At 36.1% G+C, this 21,115-nt stretch overlaps 1 protein-coding gene across 3 annotated transcripts; it reads left to right on the forward strand.

Annotated features, from left to right (window-relative positions):
- The first annotated feature begins 2,326 nt into the window (after positions 1 to 2,326).
- On the forward strand, positions 2,327 to 18,553 carry LOC117425115 (neuropilin and tolloid-like protein 2). Of its 3 annotated transcripts, none has more exons than XM_034041802.3 (9): positions 2,327 to 2,884; positions 6,968 to 7,024; positions 7,678 to 7,818; positions 9,302 to 9,550; positions 10,171 to 10,215; positions 10,306 to 10,436; positions 13,141 to 13,369; positions 16,431 to 16,544; positions 17,090 to 18,553. In XM_034041802.3, exons 1-9 carry the CDS (start codon positions 2,875 to 2,877, stop codon positions 17,674 to 17,676), a joined length of 1,563 nt encoding a protein of 520 aa, XP_033897693.2. In that variant the 5' UTR covers positions 2,327 to 2,874; the 3' UTR covers positions 17,677 to 18,553. The 3 variants fall into 3 exon arrangements, with proteins under 3 accessions (XP_033897693.2, XP_058849753.1, XP_058849754.1); XM_058993770.1 differs by lacking the exon at positions 2,327 to 2,884 and adding an exon at positions 2,943 to 3,108; XM_058993771.1 differs by lacking the exon at positions 2,327 to 2,884 and adding an exon at positions 2,944 to 3,108 and having other exon boundaries at positions 10,309 to 10,436.
- Positions 18,554 to 21,115: the final 2,562 nt, after the last annotated feature.

Below are 21,115 nucleotides of genomic sequence, written 5' to 3' on the forward strand. Positions count from 1 at the left end.
CCTGTTTTTAAAATGCTATTACGAACTGAAAATGAAAGAAAATGTAATTCAGTAGAAGTTAGAGAGCTGTAAAAATTGAATAAAATAATGTATTCCTGGCTGCTAGTGCCAGGCTTAGAACTTCACAAATACTGGTAACCTATGATTATAAAACTGGTGCAATACACTGAAAATGTTTCACTAATTAGTATGTTTGGAGAAAGGGCTACAGGAGAGTTAAATCATTGAATATCTGAATTATTATTTATTTATTTATTTATTTATTTAAGGCAACAAAAGTTAACCAGAATAATGCCACAGTTTTTAGTGTTTTATTTATAAGAAACAACATTTAAAATACTGTGTTGCACACTGAGATTTTGAATGCCTGGCACTGAAGGTGTTGAAACAATAAGAATATTTGTTGTCACAATGATAATATTGTTACTGTTTGTTGTGCACTTCATTAATGTTTAGCCTAAGTTTGCTATAATAAGAAATGAACCAGTTAATTCCCAAATGGTATCCTAACCTGATGGAGTTATAGAGGGAATAAACAGTAGCAGATATATATACCACTGCCCTAAAATTTAGAAACTCTTGTGTTTTTTTTTTTTTTGTTTGTTTTTTATTGTATGTAATGTTATTAGGTGGGTCAATAAATCATCCTTGGAAGAAAACACCAGCAGGGTTAATACAGTATTTATTTGTGAGTGCAATTAATTATTCAAAGGGGTGGTTAAAAAAAAAAAGTGTATGTTTTTTGGATGTTTGATTAAATTAAAGCTATTTGCGATACACTACACTGTGTTTGTTGTTTTTTTCTAGTGACCACATCACTATTTATTACGTGTGAAAGAAGCATCCTTCCGTAGCAACCGGGTCTTTTTCTTTTAAAGGTTCAAAAATGTGCCGTTCCCATAATGCTGGATGCCCTAGGTGGTGGTAAATCGCATTTGATTGAATCTATATTAAGAAAACGTCGCTGCATGCAGGATCAAGTCTATGGAAAATCAGCATTGATTATTCGGTGGGAAGAGATGTGGGTCTAAATACTGCTGAGCACAGCGACTCGACTTTCTGTCTTGAAAATAGGATTAAACAATATGTAACAATTAGTACAGTGGTTTAGGTGGCAAAACATTTTTCTTTCCAATAATTTAAGAAACATTAGCAGAGTTGGCCATTAAGAGAAATCGTCTTGCATTATTTTAAAATACCCTTATGTAGAAACTATGAGCAGGAGTGTAATTTGAGTATGTTTCCTTGTGTATATTGGCATTTTAAGAAGCTAATAGTTCTATAGTCCTATTAAAATGGTTCAATGATAAACTCTTCTCTGTCAGCAGTTTTTTTTTATTATTATTTTGGTAGGAACATCTGCAAAAAATATTGCAGATGTTCCTACCAAGCAGGGGCCCTCAGATCCTACATTGGTTCCATGTTAAGTTTCAATACATTATAACCCCATATTCCACTCCTTTCACGGCATTTTTTTCCCCTGATAACGACTCGCTAAGAGATTCAAACTGATCAGATGTAATATGTTCGTCGCTTTTCAAGAAAAATGAAAAATGTGATATTTATTATTATTGTGTGTATCACATGCATATAAAGTGAGTCTGCAATGCGTCTATTACATTTTTACATGACTGAGCAGCTGACTGGGTTCAATGATGTTCCTTGTAATGTTTCACAAAATTAAGTTCCACGATACGCAATCAAAATACTATGGTGTATTTAGTGTGTGAGAACAACAGCTGAAATCTCAGTAAATCTATAAAGAGAACTATAAATACATAGCTTTTGAATATTGGAAACTTAACTACAATTAATTGTGCTAAAATAAAATAAAATAACATTCAGTTTGAATGTAACAAAACTGCTGTCCTTAAAACTGAGCACAAATGTCTAATTTTGAACATTAAATATATATATATATATATATATATATATATATATATATATATATATATATATATATATATACACACGCATTTTGAAGGAAGAGCACTGTTGTGCAAGAAATGTAAATTACGCGTGATAAGTTAATTTGAAAGTTTATTTTTAAACTTGCACTAGATTCTAGTAATGTCTACGCATCTAATACATAGACGCTAGATATGAAAAAAGCATATGCTAATTTAATAATATTGGTATTAGAAACATATCAATTGTATTATTTCACAAATCCAATGCCTCCATGTCCAGAGCCGTCTTCTACTCGACTGTCATTTAATTTGATTGACAGCTATACCTGCAGCGCGCAGCAGAGACTCGAGGTAAATATTTCGCCACAGGTTGTTGTGGTTGTTATACTTGCATTAGAGGAACCATAAGATGTGGAGGCATTGTGGACTCTTCCCAAATGAAGCACAAAGTACAGTAGTCTGCTGGCAATAGGAATTGCTAACTCCCGGTGGATTTGAGGGGGTGCATGCGTACAGGCTGCTCATTCAAGCAAACAGCACTAAGGTCTTAAATGAGCTTCATTTAGTGCCAACATTTCATTTCAGCAGGGAGACCAGACCCTCTAGTCTGATTACGCGCTGTTCTTGCTCAACATGCTGAGACATTTTACAGTCTTTCTGCTCCCTCTGCTAGAGTGCAAGATTGTTGCAATTTATGAAACACAGACTACCGACGCCTTTGGAAATATCCTTAATGGGATTAAGGGCTGTATTTTACACATTTTGGGGGGAAAGTGAAGATCTGGGGGTGGTTCTTTTCTGTTGGGGAGTCCTGGTTAATCTCGCTGTCACGAGGCGATTGGATTAAAGGGGTTGGAGAAGTTTAGCATGTTCTTTGCATGACTCTGAGATTTTGTCTCGCAATATGCAAGATTAAACTACGATTGGCAACTAAAGAACTGGATTAATTATATAAGAGGTGGAAATGAACATAGGTAAGTTTCAGAAAGTGATTTAGTGATTAAATCATTATCAATGGCTCGTCAGATACCTGTGGTTAACTAGTACTATGCACATTTTTTTTCACCATCGATTATATGAAGGTTTTACAACTACTGTGTCGTTTCACCAAAGTGTATGATACAAGATCTATAGTTTGGTTTATGTTCAATAATGGAGAATAAAATTGGACTAAAAACGCTCTTTTTCTTACTAAATGGTGAGTAGTACATTTCCTTTTAATCAAAAGTATTGTTGTACATACTGTAGGTGCCTGGACATCTCCTCTCCCACTATCTTTTTGTTTTCCTAACAAAATTGCAGAAAATGTTCGCCATCTAGAGGTTGAAAAAAACACAATGCCGTTATGCCTTTGACCAAATTGACAAGTACAACATGCTATATAAATGCATAACCAATTTCTAGCGTGACATATCCGGTTGCATCCTGCAGACTTTATTTAATTTGTAATATCTAATATACTGATATGAGTTTAAAAGAAAGACAATTTAATTACCAGAAACCCTGCTTTGTCGTCGTCTGAATATTCATGTTCAAATTAGGTTAAATCATATGTGGTTCAAGAACTTGTGATTTAATACTGGATTTGTTTTATTTAAAAAAAAAAAAAACTGCTCTGGAATATGATTTATGACTCCCGTTAAGACTGGCTATTTGTGGACGGTGCTGAAGGGACAGCTCCCAGTGCCTCGAGACCAGCCAGCGAAAAACAAAGAGAAACGTTTTCTTTTCGAACCTTTAATAGTCATGTTTTATTTGCTGAATTTTCGCCCTACCGTTTTTATTCTCTCTGCAAATCGCAAATAAAATGGTTGAAACTTCATTTGCTGTGTCCTGCCCACATTTAACTGTTGAGTTAAATTGTACATTAAAATTGAATGCAATAATATTTTCGAAAAACCAAAAATACAAAAGGAAGACGTGGTGGTTGAAATACACACTTGACGAAATAAGACAAGTGTGCTGGCTACTATACACTATCCTTATATAAAGAATGGAAATATTTTAATCACTTATATAGTTTGATTGAAAATTATATATATATATATATATATATATATATATATATATATATATATATATATATATATATATATATATATTTATATACCGTATATTGCACGTATATTAACAAAGCATTTAGCCCAGTGCTAAATGCAGATTTTTTATTATATTTTTTGTAAAAGTAAAAACGAACTGCTAATGTTACAGAACACTTTGGGTGCATACAGGACCTCATAGATTATGTAGGCTTTTTATAGCTTTGTATAATCAGCTTTTAGTTTGCGTTTTAGAAAACAACATATGTAAACGTAGCACTGATGTAAATTATTTGAGAATGTGACTCCTTTTTAAATGTATTTAATTGTATTTTCGTTTTAAGACACGTGCTAAACAAGTGCTTGAAAAATATTCTTTGTTTGCAGTACAGCATTTTTATTGGCATACTGCAATGTCCTCAGTTATGCTCTGCCCTTAGTAATAGCACACCCAACACACAGTGTAAATAGTCAGCTTTAGGTTTATTGTGCTGGTAAAGTTATAAATTAAGACTGTACATGAACAAATTCTGCTTTATTGTTTTTGTCCAATAATTTGAATTACATAAAATGGTGCTGCTCTGAACTTGCAGATAATTAATTTGATACTTAATTGAATTGCATTTGATCTTAACTTATTGTTTATTTATCCAAATTATTGTACAATATTAGCTTGAATTGGGACTGAAATGTTCCACAACTAGTAAACACTGGGGGGTTCTAGGTTTATTATTATTATTATTATTATTATTATTATTATTATTATTATTATTATTATTATTATTATTATTATCATTAGTTGTTGTACTATTTCATACTCTTTGTGAAAACGGTGTGATTCTGTTTATGTTGAATCTAAACTAAAGATTATACAGAACAGAACACACATGAAGAACGACTGCTTGAGTCTCAATTTCCATTGTCCCATTAACTTAGCACATGTATGCATTGTATATTGCCTGTAAAATGTCCATAGGCACTTTTCTAAACTGTGTTTGACATGGTAACACATACTTTATTAACTTTGGTTTAATATTGATTAGAATAGGCATTTTGAAAGCACTAATATGCTCAACAGACTTAAATTACCTGTAGGCTACAAATATAAAACAGTTTCCCAAGCTTTTTGTGGATACAAATACATCACTGGTATAAACACATTCCTGAAAAGGAATTATAAAATACTTAAATAATTAGCTTTTGGTCAAAAATGGCATTTTTGCTAAGAAAATGCTAAATTCCAAATAGAAGAAAAATCCTTCCAAACTTTACACTGGAACAAAAGCCCACAGCACACTTCTTAATGTACCAGTTAGCAGTATATTGTTAACGCGATAGACAGGAGATTTTTGACAGGGATTTAACTATCAAATGGCACCACCTGCTACTAGTATTTCTGGCAAATGCACTGCAGAAGTGTAAAACTGTGTGTGAAGAGGAATTATCTGCCACCTCTCTACCTCTGCCAACTGTTTTGTATGGATTAAAGTGGTGATATATAATTTTTTCTGCAATTGAATTAAGGACAGGCACAAATACAGCAGAAGAACTCATTAAAGTTTGCCTTGCTGGCAGTCTTCTTAATATCTAAACATGAATACAGGTAGATACCTAGTACAAAATGTAACCATGTGTAGAGTCTGTGACATGGCTGTTCAATTATTTCTACATGCCCAATATAAAATCTGTATTCTGCAAAGCTGTATCGCCAATACCAGTTTCAAATCAGTTTCAGTTAAAATAGGCAAGATAACAGATCTGACAGATTGCTATTTTTAAGGAATTTACAGCGATAACTGAGGCTGACCTAAAGGCTGTTATAACTAAACTAAATCCTACGACCTGTGGTTTGGATCCTTGGCATGCCTGGCTTTTGGTGTTCTCCTATCCTGGGTCCTACTCTGACTCATATTGTTACCTCCTCTTATTAGAGAGTGTTCTCCTATCCTGGGTCCTACTCTAACTCACATTGTTAACTCCTATCTAATATCTGGAATGGTTCCCTTCACCTTAAAACTGGCTGAAATTAAACCACTTCTAAAAAAAAAAACATAACCTTCCCCCACACGATCTTACGAATGATAGGCCTATTTCCAACATTCCCTTTCTAGCAAAGCTGACTGAGAAAGTTGTGACTGCCCAGCTTCAGCTTCAGGGTCATTTTTGTAAATAGTACTGAGATGACCTCCTCTGTATTGTCGACACTGGAAAATGGTGGCCAGTGGCTTTTTATTATTTTAAGAGTTTTTACTGTAAAGTGACTTGGGATGATCCACATGAAGAGTTCTATATAAAAGCACATTTTATTGTATTCTATTGTACTGTATTGGTAGGGTGCTGATAGTAGGTGTTCAATTGGCTGGCACTTTCCTATACAACCCTAGAAAATATACATATAATATAATTTAATAATTAGCTTGTTGGAACGACATAAAGGACAATATAAAGACTAGCCTACTCCTGTGCCCTGGCTTAACAAAACGTTTTGCTTAAACTCCATCAAATTATACAATGCTCTAAAAGGCAATTATTGATTGAGCTTGTGGCTGTGTGGATAGCACCTCAGCTATTAACTGGGAAACTGTCAAAAAGTAATTATTTTAGAGAATATGTACTGGAAAACGCATTTAAGAGGCTTATATAAATGTCTATTCAGTTGATGTAAACGGTGGCAGATCTAAATAGAGACATTGTTTAAGTCATGAAAATATTAACAATTGGATTTGGGTTTATTGTATTATTATATAAATTGTGGTGGTAATAACATTAATGTACATGCCTACATTCATCTAGAGCAAAATTCACCCACACCCATTTTTGATGATGTTTCCTGTCCAAATGTCTACGGTTATGAATCATGTGCTACATTTTAAAATGTGTTCAGTGTTTTTTAGCATTAAGGTTCAGCTGGGTAAAATAAAATCTACCTTTTGATCTGTTATTCCGTGCGGTCAGGAAATTACAAAAGTGCAACGAGAATTTAAGATCTGATCTGATTTCTTGTACATTTGTTTACAGCCTGGTTTCTCCTCATCCTGATAGAAGAAGGATTAGCACTGGCACAAAAAACACAAGGTACTTGCATACAGTCAGAGCCATGTGACATGCTGAAGCACTCCAATGCACTGCACAATCTAAACATCCACATTGTTGATGTTCCTTCACACCAATCAGATGTCTTACATTTTATCATGTGGGATAAAAAAATAAAAAAATAAAAAAATAAATATAGACTTTGGAGATTCAGTACAGGTATGTGAAAAAAAGAAAAATACATTTTTGAAGGGACACTACACAAGTCAATATAATTGAATGCCTTTACCTTCAATTCCATACTTTATATCTAGATATTATATCTTTTGGATAAACCTTATGTGGTATATATATCTGTAAACTTATGAAGAGACTATTAGTCCTAAAACATTTGTTATTTATGGAGTTGGTGTTAACATTAAGGGGGGGGGGGGGGGGGGGGAGGAGGTATTTAAAATAAACAATGCCTTAAAATAGCCTGCATATAGAAAATCCACCAAAGGAACCAATACATTATTCTGAGGCACTGAACACATATAAAAGAAAAGAAAGCTGTAAATTATTATGATTATTATTTGTTTTTAACCAATTATCTTTGATTTACCATACCTGTCTGTGCTTCCATTTTACTCTACTTCAATACGCTTTGGTTTTTCTATGATATATCACAGTAAACTTGTCTTTTGTGACTTCAGAGGTCCAAAATGTTGGAGCAAAGCTCAAACCTGGTCCTCAGTGTGGTACATGGATTCGAAACCACAATGGAGGATTGTTCACCTCCCCAAACTACCCTGATACCTACCCCCCGAACAAGGAATGTGTTTACATCTTGGAAGGTAAGCCAAACTGCCACTGCCTTGTAATGACTAACTGTTGTATGGGTTAGTGAATAGGTTGGGATCATCACTGAATTCATGCATGTTCAGAACTACAGGTTTTTTTTATTAAGTTCAATCATAAGTTTTGATAGCTGGCTTTACTCTTCGGAAACAAATGCAGGCAAAAGTTAAGTTCCACAGACACCTATACATATTAACAGGCAAAATGACTACAACTCCCAGTATACCCCCGATGGATAACCTAAGTGTACAGCATTGTGGGGATGGCTAAATATTTGATACCTAAGTATTCAGATCACAAAAAACAATAGTTTCAGAAAAGGATGCATTTTGCAGAGTTATGAAGAAATCTTTACAAAGCCAACAACAGGCAATAGACCATTTTTGATCTCTGCACCCCTATAGGAACCGGGGAGCCCTCATTATAACAGTGGCTTGGGATTACAGCGTACACTCTTCAACTGCTGGCAAACATCATTATTTTCAGCAGGGGGTTACCTTTGCGAAGCCTGTCTTTAGTATTTACCGGGTTTTTAATGGCTGCTGGTGCTTGCTGTTAGAACATCTGCTCATAGTTGTCACTGCAGTCCCAAGCCTGCCCCCTAATATTTTATCTGAGTGGAGGAGAGCACAAGAAAATTGAGATAAATCAGTGCAATAAACAAAGGAGAGTGCATGCTCCAGTATAACAGAAGCTGTGAATCTCATACAAGATCCGTGACCTTGCAACAGGCAACATAGCTAAATGGTATTGTCAGTATCATAATGTATGAATATTTCAGTTTGTCCTGCATGTTTACTTTCCAATGGGCTAGAGACAGCTTGTCTACAGCAATGTCTATTTCCAGTGTAGGTAGTGGGGTAAATATGCATTATTTACACCACTGCTGTGTAAATACATGGTCCATATACACACAGCAGTGGTGGAATTATCGTATGATCACCTAACTATTAAAACCACTGATGTAGGAGCCAGGGGGACCAGAGGGGCCATGCGCCCTCACTTTCTGACAAAAGAAACATGTGCACAGCGAAAAAAAGGCCGATTTCAGGCCTCTGCAGCGACCGCATAGGGCCCTGCGCCTCAAAGGGCCCCGCATATTCCTTCCCTTGGTCTTGCACCACACCACTGTTTAAATGTTGTATGTACTGTACATTACGCTAATGTCGCTTTAAGGAATTATTCTACTAAGCCCATCCCCCGTCCCCACCACACACACACTTTTAGAAAGGCTCCAGCACTGTTGTTCTAGCTCAGACATATATTTTGAAAAGATTATATTAACATAACTGGCTTTACTACATTAGGAAACTGGAAATGCAAAAAAAAAAAAAACATGAAAACTGTTAAATCCAAGAGATACAACTGGCCTTGAATACTACACTTCCCCCAAGGTACTCAAGCTGCAGGAGGCTTGTATTTGAGACATTATTCTTCATGAATAAAAATACACGTTTGACATTTTTATCTTGTACAAAGCTGCACCACGTCAAAGAATCGAGTTGAGCTTTGACGACCCTTACTACGTTGAGCCTTCCTTTGAGTGCCGCTTCGATCACCTGGAGATTCGGGACGGTCCGTTCGGGTTCTCCCCTCTGATCAATCGCTATTGCGGCCCAAAGAGTCCTGGCTTGGTGAGATCCACGGGGAGGTTCATGTGGATAAAGTTCACAACGGACGAGGAACTCGAGGGGCTGGGTTTCCGTGTCACATATGCATTCGTACCAGGTACTTGTCTTTTTAAGGGCCTAAAGTCAGGGACTTAGATTGAAAGATATATCTTATGTTTGAAGTAACAACTCAAAGGGGTCTGCAATTGATCTAAATGTTGACATTGTTTAAATTAAATGAAATAAGAGGTTTTGGGGAAACCACTATCTCTAACAGTGTGCGTAAGTCTCTTTAGAATATTTGTCTTTAAAAGTAAAATGACAGGTTTGTTCCCATTTTAAACTATGGCAGCATTGAAATTTGCCACTGTTGAGATCAATTGTATAGACCACAAATACTGATGTATCACATTTTGTATAAGATTTTTTATAATGCTAACCTTGATTTTCTGCTTTTACCATAAATGGCTGTTTTTTATTTTTTTTATCATGCTCCCACTACAGTTTACAAGCATTATACTTATACCACAACATCCCTCTGATATGAAACTCTTGTTAAGAACATCTGTAAGCAAAAGTTGATTAGAATTATTTTTGCTGTTCACTGTTGTCTTTACTTGATGTGTGTTTTTTTAATAACCATGTGATTAATTTGTTTTAGGATTGTATTTCTGTCAGGCTTCTTTGATTTGCACGTACACATTATTTTTTTTTTCTTCTCCTTTTCTTTCATTATAGATCCAGATTTCACATACCTGGGTGGAATATTAAATCCCATTCCAGGTCTGGTATTTCAATTTTTCACTGCCTTGTTTCATAAAATTTTAAGCTGGCTTTTTTTCTGGCGTTGACTGCAGGCTTTCTCCCTCTCAGCAGACTGCCAGTTCGAACTCTTCGGAGCCGATGGAGTAATTCGCTCAGGTCAAGTCGAGGAGGATGACAAAATCCAGCCTGGTCAAGCCGTTGACTGCATATGGACAGTTCGAGCCCCTCCTAAAGCTAAAGTAAGTCACATGAGACAGGAGTGATGAAATGTGTTTGAAAGAATCTTTATAACATTTGGGTTTCATGCGGAGATCAACTAAACTGTAGTATGGACAAGAAAGTTCTGATTTCCAGGCAGCCTTACAACATTTAACACTACAGAGGTCTCTGTATTGAATTCTAAACAGGCAGTTTATCAGATGGTCCTGTATATTTTCAACCAGCAGTAAATTGTTAAAAGACAGAGTCAGCGTTCCAAGAAACAAGACCCAGAATTGCCTTGACTGCTGAGCATTGCATTAAGTAGACGTGGTAGGTGCTGTGCCTTTTATATTAACACAAAGATTACCCTTGTCCCTGTCTCGCTCTGCATCAGCTTGGTTCTAATGAAAAATAGGAATGCCACAAGCAAAGACATCTAAGATTACTAGCCTACCTCAGCATAACCCAGATCAAAAGATCAAAATAAATGTAACATTGCTTCTTCAAGTTGATGCACATTTAGTAGAGTCCAGTAACCCCCCCCGCTCAACTGTAGCAAAACCTTCACTTCTACCTCTTACATCCAAACCAGCAAGGTAAGTACATAAGTCATTAACCAATAGAACACATGTTTATTTATAAGCCGGCTTATAATGTTATATTTTGTGCATGTGCTTCTTGGAAGTTGATAAATGTATAAAAATATCAAGTAAATTGAAGAAGAGCTAACCAATCTTCCATCTTGTTAGCATTCGATATTAGCACAAGTCACATTTTCTTGTGTTTGAGACCTATTGGTTCTTTGCTTGTGTCTGTATACTTCAATTAGGAATATGCAAATATTTAACTGTCCCCCATTCATATTACTCATTTTTCCCATGATCCAAGATCTTCTGAAAATGAGGTTTCATATGCACTGTTTCAGTATTCTATAAACACGCTAATAAGTACCACAGATAAATTCAGAAAATAAATGGCTGTAGTGCCACTTCGCTGATCCCAATAGAAAGACTTTTGAAAGTGGTTTCATTATTTATACTATGGAATGGAAGGTTTATAATAGATTCATAGGGTTTCAGCACTCTTGTACACAGAGCAGGACTGACTGGTCAACTGTCCTTCATGAATTTGAAAACCCTGACATTCTATAATTGCATGACTATATTAATTAAATATTAAAGAAATTCATAACACTATAAAGAGGTGATCAATCTTTTATTCCTTACAAGTTCATTATCAATTTACATATTCCATCTGCTTCTCTATTATAACTTCTGCTACCTTGTCTATTTTATTGATCGGATATGGGCATGTCAAAATGTCTTATTGTGGCAAGGTGCCTGCCCCTTTTATTATTTATGTATTATTATTATTTGTGTTGTATTATTATTTGCATCATTATTATGTATTGTATTTGTGTTCGTTCGGACGGACGATATTGTTTATTGTTTGAGACCGGCGAAAAGCCGGTCTCGTAAAGTATAGCTGGCAGGGATGGGGTTAAATCCCCATCCCAGAAAAGCCTGTGGGAATGTGGCTGGAGCCTTAATAAGGTAATTGTCTAATGAGTAATTAAGGCTCCAGCCGCAGTATAAAGACCCACTCTGGGCTCACACAGGGGGAGAGTATTAGAGAGAGGGAAAAATTAGAGGGAGAAATTAGTTAAGAAGGAGAAATTAGTTAAGAAGGAGAAATTAGTTAAGAAAGTAAGAGCGAATGCTACCAGCCAGCGAACAAGGTACTCGTTTTTATAATAAGATTTATAATTGTTTGTGTTATTTTTACTTTGGCCAGAGTGCCCTTTTCTTTTTGTGTTTAAATCTTTTGTTTTATTATTTAATAAATGTATGGCTGCGGCCGTTTCAGCCCCCTACCTTTCGTTTTGACTGCTGCTTCCTGAACATGGTGTCGTCACCCACATGCATCACTCAAGCCATCCGTGACACTTCTATATTGCAGATATCATTACTTTAAGGTGGAATAATTCTGTTTGCATTTGTATTTGAAGAAAATTGGCTGTATATAGCCTAATTCAATACTTGAATTACTTGTTAGTTTGGCAGCTATCAAATGCAATACTAAAGTTATTCATCTTTCCTCTTTATTTTTATCTAATTTATGCTGAATGGAGAGATGGAAGCTTAAGCAGGTCTCATTTGCATGGCAATTCTGTAAGATTGAATTGCTTTTGACATCATTTATTTCTCTACAGAATTACCATGCGAGATTAACTGAAATAGGGGTCACACAGGGCAGACTTTCAAAACAAAATACTGTTTATTTCAGAAGTATTTGAAATGGTGTACAATAGTGACTGATGGATTGTTCCTGATCTTACATTTGGCTTTATATAGGTGATATAACCAAGTCTGGTACTGATGCCTGATTGGCCTGATTGAGCCCCAGAAGCATCCAATACTGTCTGGAGCGGCTTGGTTTTCCTAAAGCAGCTCTTGTATGCAATATAATCACAAGTGGACCTGACACTGTAGTAAACAAGAACTACGTTTTAGTAATTCTGGTCTTTTGTGTGTCTTTGTGACAGGGCACTGCTATGGTTGATAAAATTGAGTTAAAATTAGAAATTTCCATATGAAGGGGTTTTAGTACAGTAAAAAATATAGCGAGAATATATATATATATATATATATATATATATATATATATATATATATATATATATATATATATTGTATTGAGCTTTTTGAAATGTTTGAAATATTGTGCGGCTGTGTTTTTCAGATTTATCTGCGGTTTCTTGAGTACCAGATGGAGCACTCCAATGAGTGCAAGAAGAACTTTGTGGCGGTGTACGACGGCAGCAGCGCCATCGAGAACCTGAAGGCCAAGTTCTGCAGCACCGTGGCCAACGACGTCATGCTGGAGACGGGGACCGGTGTGGTGAGAATGTGGGCCGACGAGAGCAGCAGGCTCAGCCGCTTCAGAATGCTCTTCACTTCCTTCGTCGACCGTAAGCCAATGTCCTCTTCAATGCTTTGTGATTACATGTACTAAACCAATATAGTACAGAACCTGCTTGTTGTTCTATGATGTACACAACACAGTGAAAGGTCTTTTATATGTATCTGCACAGAGGGTGAACTGTACAGAGCCTTGTGTAAATGGGCAGTCCCTCACATGACTGATTAGAATTGAATCCCTGATGTTTATGTTTAAGTTATAAATAAAGGGTGCAGTGTTTGAGTGCTTTTATACTAGGGATGTACACAGTTGTCTCCATGTCATTTTTTGTGGATTTGGAATCCCAATGAAAGTGAATGGCAGAGGGATTCCACTTACAATACAATTCATTGTAATATATACAATGAAATGTTGGCAAAGCAGCTGAAGTGACAGACTTGGCAGCACCTACCTACCTGAATTGGTAATATTTATTTCATGGTCTTGAACGTAATAACTGATTTGAAGAGTTGATACTGTTAGCTCTATGGGTCCTTCTAGAAGCTTTGCTGCATATTTCCACACCCAATTCTCTAGGCATTATGTAAAGGTACTGTACTATGTTACATTTATTTTGCAACTCAACATCCTTTTTTTACAGGGTCCTTGGGACTGTCTGAAATGCAATTTTCTTAGTGAACGAGAAAGGTGCCTTTTAATTGCAGCCTTTTCTCGCTAACTACTGCAACAGCAAGCCAATGATCCTTTTCTCACTGCATCCATTTATCCAGTATGGTTACTGTACTGTAAGTGAGTATGGCACAGGTTGTTACATAACCACTGGGGCAATTAAGAATTAAGGTGGTAGAATTACTTGTTATACAATCTTCACTAAGTTGATGGTGTGTGACGTGTAGATTGTCAATTTGTCCACTGAAAATGCCTCTGATAACATCCACAACTCCAGTAGTATCTATACATAAACATCACAAAGGGATTGTAACTGAAATTGAAAAAAGTATATTTTATTGGCCTTAGGTTTAGCTGTTTAGGCAATTAAAGTAGACCCCCAAATGGCATTAAAAAAAGATCCAGCTTGGATGTGGGTTGGAGCAAGGGTTAACAGAACTAAAGCTCTCCCTGTCACACAGAGATATACCAAGAAGGCCGTAGCTTTGATCCTGCCCTTTATTTCTTTGGATCAGCACAGAAATAAAGTGAAGGACAAGTTTTTCAGCAGCACAGTAATACAATCTGCATGACAGGTTCACTTCATGCTTAGCGGTTTGTGTCTGACTGTAAGAACTCACCACAATCATTATAGAAGGGCCTGAAAATGGCTGGCTGATGAATGTATTAAAACAGAAAGTGGGTCAGATTCCCTAAACATTTCCTCTGGTGCAAAGCATGTACTTACTTTTTAAAGCCACACTATAACTCACAATGGCAGTGTAAGAGGTAAAACATTAACTTCAGTCGTTCTTCATACTTTATTAGCTTTACCCTTTTACAAAAAAACAGTCATAAATGTTCTAGTTCGTGTCCTAGAATAGGACTATGCACACAGACTCCCTCCCTTTTTGTGTGGTCTACCTGAGAATGTTACCCTCTTTTGGTATTCCATTACTGGTGCCAGCTGTTATGAAATATTTCTTTGTAGACCAGATTGTTTGTTAACTAATGCAGCAGCAAGCCTGTCTAATGGGCAGTGTTGCGTGATTCATTGCCGTTATGGTTTCTGTACCTTGTAGGTGAGACGAGATGAGGTTTAAAGGTTAAAAAATCATGAATGCAAAGGAGCCAAGCTCTTTTGCATAGTTGTTAAGACACTCGCAGTCCACACCCACCCTCTGCCCGGTTACTTCATTTATCTTTCTTTGTGCGTTGGATAATCTAGTAATATGACAATAAGTGCTTATTGGCTCATTTGTAACAGCATGTAAAAACATGATTGATTAATAATTAATAATTCCAACACGCTGCACATTGATGATGCTTTCATCAAGAACAAACTAGCACACTGGGAATAGAGTTTACTAATTAGGACATTGTACATCTAACTGTTACCTCGCTTCCTCAAACATTGCTGGAATAAATATACAGTCCATTGGAGACTAGTTTTCAAAATAACCAGTCCTCTTAAAAATTAATTGGTCCTGGGCTTTCGTTATGTTTTTCTATGTTCATAATCAAGGCCAGCCAAACTTGCTGGATTGATGCACTGTTTAGTTAAACAGGATTTATGTCACGCGTTAAAATGAGGGTCAAGATGGAATCATCATGAACTAACTTAGAAAACCCATAATTCCGAGACTTGTGTTTAAACATAATGGGGTCTATTCATTTAATCTAAACAGCTGCATTTTTATATGCTGCTGCTATTTAACAAAATAGAGCTCTTTTTGTACCAAAGCTATGAAAACTAGCATCCCTAACAGTGCAGGTCCCTTTAGTGTTGGGTGTTTTTGTCTTTAAAATAATATGTAATCTATTCAAACTGGTAGGGTCCCCTGGCTCCTGTTTAACATTTCGCTAATAAATACCCTCCCCACGACATACATTACTGTAGGCCCATTCTTCCCTTTTCTATTCTGTGCACCAGATTCTAGAGCAAGTAGCTTCAAATTTCATTTTCTTAGTTTGTTTTACTTTCCTGTACCTTTTTTGTGATGTTTACCATCATTCTGAGTGGCTGCTGTTGCAATTTTGTCTCCTCCTGTTCAAGTTGCCCATCAGAGACACAATGTAATATCTTTATACTGTATTAGTAAGCACCAGCACCCTCCAGTGCACAGCAGTGTATTGCAAAGAAAACAAAAGGAAACTAAAAGGAAACAAAGTGGCAGATCACTAGACGGTGCTAGAATTTCAAGCTACTACTTGCACCAGGTTAAGAATGTAAATCAGCGAGATTCACTATAGCTCAGGTAAACTAAACAAATCTGTTTTTCTTTTTTCAAGTTATATTGATAACATTTTATAGAAAACATCTAACAATGTTATATTTACAGTTCATAAGGCAACAACCTTAAAAATTAAACAAAACAAATAAATGGATTGGGGGTATCCCTTAAATATTGTGCTGTTGTTATTCAGTCAGTGGTGATTCTAATGTGTTCTCTCTCTTACAGCTCCCTGTTCCGGCAATACATTCTTTTGCCATAGCAACATGTGCATCAACAGTTCTCTGGTTTGCAATGGAGTTCAAAACTGTGTTTATCCCTGGGATGAAAATCATTGCAAAGGTAAATACAGTAGAAATTGGAAATCTTGCCATTCTGTATGCAGTGCGCATGAACAGAGACCCTGCTAAAATGTACTGTGCAGGGTAACCTCCACTGTCTTTAGTGAAAATGAACAATAAAACAACATTGCCATCTTCGGAAGGAGTTTTGAGTCAATTCTTATTCCTTCATACACGTCCATGGGGCCGCTGGAATGCTTTTCACACATTATTAGTATTAATCACTCCTGCTCAACTGCAAATGCATGAATGTTCTTTACGATTGGGTAAGCAGTACAGAGGTACATGTAGGATGTTTGAAGTCAGTACTGTTGTTTTAATGCCAATCCAGTAAAGTACTGCCTTGTCTTTTAAAGGAGTAAGGGTCTGAATGTTATCGTATATGCCTAAACCTGAGTTCTGTGTTTTGTTACCAGAGAAAACATTTCATATTTTTAAGACGAGAGCGTCTAGTGTTGTACAAGTTAGTATGAGCAGTTGACCATGGCTCCTATTTTGTTTTTGAGGGAGAGTTCAATCTGTTGAATTTCCTTCCCCTCTCTTTAGAGAAAAAGACCAACGGCCTGTTCCATCAGATCACTAAAACACATGGCACCATCATCGGCGTATCTTCTGGGATAGTCCTGGTCCTCCTCATCATTTCCATCCTGGTGCAGGTGACGCAGCCCCGCAAGAAGGTGCTGGCACGCAAGCCTGCGTTCAACAAGAGTGGTTTCCAAGAGGTGTTCGACCCGCCTCACTACGAGCTTTTCTCACTGAGGGACAAGGAGATCTCCTCGGACCTGGCAGACCTCTCCGAGGAGCTGGAGAACTACCACAAGATGAGGAGATCCTCAACCGCCTCGCGCTGCATCCATGACCACCACTGCGGGGGCCAGCCCTCCATGGTCAAAGAGAGCCGCACCAACCTCAGCTCCATGGAGCTCCCTTACCGCAACGACTTCTCCCAGCCCCAGCCCATGAAGACATTCAATAGCACCTTCAAGAAAAGCTGCTACGGCTACAAACAGAATCATGACTGCGCCGAGCAGGTCATAGAAGACAGAGTGATGGAGGAGATCCCCTGCGAGATCTACGTGAGGGGCAGCAGGAATAATGACGCAGTACAGCGCTCAATGTCTATTGACTTTTGAATCAGAAATCTCCAGAGGACAGCGATATACCCACATCTTTGTTTTCACAGGGAGGAAGACAGACTTTTCGGTTTTAAATACAATGCTTGCATTACTATTTTATTTATTTGTATGGGGGATTTTTTTTTCTGAAATGTCAGATTTAGTCTTATTTTGGATGTTGTTGCTTGGCTTTACTTAATGGCTTTTGCATTGGATAATTTAATAACTGGATGATGATAATGTAAATATGGCTGCTGTATTACTAATCCATATATTAAAAGTAGCCCTGGCCCTCATGTTTTTTTGTTGTTTGTTTTTTTTTAACTGTTTCTATTTTTCTTTGTTTTAAATAATAAAATACAAAAAAAAAACTGAATGAGGTTATTATTGAAGCTATATTTTTGGCAGCTCAGTTCCTTATAAAATTAAGTTCTGCCAAGACACGCTTCTAATGAAATCCTATATAGTAGTATTATATGTGTATTATAATGAATTAGGAAATATACTTTATCATATGTGACTGATTTTAACACAAGATTAGTATAAATTTAATTTATGTTGCAGGCAGCTACCACAAACAATTTCATAACCAGTATTGCTAATTCCAATATCTTGCTGTCAATTTGGATTAGTATTGGTTAAACTGACCTTATTTACATGAAAGTTAGGATATGCATTGGCAGAGCAGTCTTTAAAAAGAGCTTTTCTATTTTTCTGAATAAAAATGAAGAAAGATATTGCATTTAGAGTAACAGTATTGTTTATGTACAGTAAAAATGCCATTGCCATGCTCTGCATAGCAACGAGTTACACTATTAACCTGTTCTCTTCGTGTTTGTATACTGAAGCTTTGCAGACTTTGTAGAAAAACATTAAAACACAGCTTTAATAGTGACTGACTGTTTTAATCACAGTATTAGAAAACATAATGCAAACAATACAAGGAGACACAACTGTTATATATTAGGCAGTTTAAAACTGGTCAACAGTAACTTTCATCAGTTAAGAAATTATTCACTGTGAAACAGGGTTGATAAGGACTGGTGCCTGGTGTAGTTATTTATAGAAAGTATTGCTGTATAAATTGAATTGTTGGCAGCTGCCTTGCAACGAAGTATGCATTGAGAAGTCCTGTGGAAAAAGTAGCTTCAATGTCAGTTGCCCGGCACCAGCATTTTTAAGCTCTATAACGTAGCAAATTAAGGGAAACATTTTTTTTTTATGTCATCCATACCTATAGAATATTCATGGTGGTATAAACAGTAATACTAAAAGAAACCGATATGATTCAATGACAAGCATTTCAATGTCTTTGTTAAAGTTGATTTTAGTACTGCTACATTTTTTCATTGTTACTCTTTAAAAAACATTCCTTGTTATTTTTTTTTATGAATAGGGTTTAATGCCTCAGAAAACAGGACTAATAAGAAAAGTTCAATAATGCAATTCTACAGTGCATACTGATTGAAACAAAAGTAAATACAAGAATAATTGGCTATTGTCTTTTTATAATGCTAGTCTTTGGCATTGCAGAGGGTAAGGCTAGATCTAGTCTACGTGCTCTAAACATAATCGCTTAAACTCTTTCGATCCTGGTTGTGCACAAGTGCAATACTATATCATTCCCTTATCGTTTCATTCTCTGGCACATCTGGAGCGATGCTGATAAAAAGGTGTGCTTCCCTGCTTAACCTGCATGCTGCTTCCCATGTCTTGTGATAAGCTGCTTGATTAAAAAACACAAAAGGGCAATAAATTGAATCCCACAGCCTGCCTTTTATCCGCATTTATTCTCAACCTCAGACTTCCTCATGTAAAAGACATATTTCCTAATTCATTTTTCAAGGGTTTTTGCTTACAGGGACACATCGGAGGTAATTTGAAGCGTGATCATGACAGAATTACCAACATACATGATAGAAAAAAAGAAGAAGAAGAAAACAACTGCAAAAATGAAATTGCCCAGTTGGGTTACATTTTTTTGGTTTGCTTGTTTAGAATGTTTTAATTGGACTCTTGAAATTAGGAATATCCATCAGAACATGAAATTGAAATTGCAGGTGCTGTAAGATGGATGTACCCCTTCTTGACATTAGCAATATTATCACTGGTCACTGATTCAGTTGTGCGGACCACTTTTTGATCTTTTCTTAGAAGTATACAGATATTTACAATACAAGACTGTATTTAAACCCTTGGTTATCTCGTCTTTTTTTTCAAGAACACATGCCACCTGGTGACAACATATTGTAAGTGCATTATTTAAAATAGTGCTTGGCTTAGTTTAGTTAAATTCAGTCTATGTTTTGATTATACTGGTCAGATGCAAGGCTCAAAACATATTTTAAGGATAAGATTTAAAAAAAATAGAGAAAATGCTAAAAAAAAAAAAAAAAAAACATGACTATTCATCAAGAATACATGTGACTTGCATGCTTGATAGATACAACTTGCATGTGCATTTTTTCTTTTTTGATTTGCTCACTTAATCTAGCGAGGCCTTGATCAATTAGTTACCTACCACTTAATTAGTACCAAATGTTTTCACATACTGCTAAGTTATCAAATTAAGCAGCAGCATTATTAATCACTTGCTGTCTCGTCTGTGTTTAGATTCTGCTTTCTTACAACAGAAACAACCATCAATTGTTATATCCAGGGGTCCATTAATGTGGCCATATCACAATGTGCAAAAAATGTAACATGTGTTTAACATATTCTTCTCTAATTTATTCTTGGTTTGTGAATACTTGTGCAGGTTTATCTTTTTTAATGTAATCTATCATTGTAATTTGAAAATATAGCTCTAGTTGTCTTATCCAACCTGTTCCCCGTGCTCCTTTGGCTTCAATGTGCTTAATAAGCTATTTCCACTGAAAGAAATACAATTTAAAAACATCTGATTGACTTGTATGTGTGCTATAATTTTTCCAGAACCTCTCTGAGATTCATATTTCCCCTGAAGCAAAGCACTCAGAAAACGAATTAATGTATAATGTACTAGTTTATATGCAGAAGTGCAGCCTATAGAGTAATATATTTGGACTTTTAATCAATATGAACTACACAGTCCACTATATGCTGCAGCCAAACCAGCATTATACATTCATACGCTTCTCTCAAATCCAACCAGTTTTATAGAGGGGAGTATAGGTAGCTTATGCAATCAATATTCTGGGTGGGTGCCCAAAATCACCAGAATGCCGCAGCTCATAATATTCAAGACGACTGCATGTAAGAAATAATTGATTGCTGCTGTAGGATTACTAAAACACGACAGATGTGTAGATGAAGCTGGGAACATGGAGCCTGGTTCATTAAAAAACATTGAAAACAAGCAACATATTCTCATTGCCCTAAAACCATTAGCACTCATTACTTTCACAAAAGAAAAAAAAAAAACATTTTTGTTGAGTAATTCGACATTATAATTTTTTTTTTTTTTTTTTTTTTAATT

Source organism: Acipenser ruthenus, chromosome 20 (genome assembly GCF_902713425.1).
Source record: "Acipenser ruthenus chromosome 20, fAciRut3.2 maternal haplotype, whole genome shotgun sequence".
Taxonomy (NCBI): Eukaryota; Metazoa; Chordata; class Actinopteri; order Acipenseriformes; family Acipenseridae; genus Acipenser; species Acipenser ruthenus.

Coding starts and splice junctions, on each gene's coding strand:
- LOC117425115 (XM_058993770.1), top strand. CDS start 3,063: ATGGAGAATAAAATTGGACTAAAAACGCTCTTTTTCTTACTAAATG. Junction 10,437..13,140: donor GAGCCCCTCCTAAAGCTAAA/GTAAGTCACATG, acceptor TGTGTTTTTCAG/ATTTATCTGCGGTTTCTTGA. Junction 16,545..17,089: donor GGATGAAAATCATTGCAAAG/GTAAATACAGTA, acceptor CCCTCTCTTTAG/AGAAAAAGACCAACGGCCTG.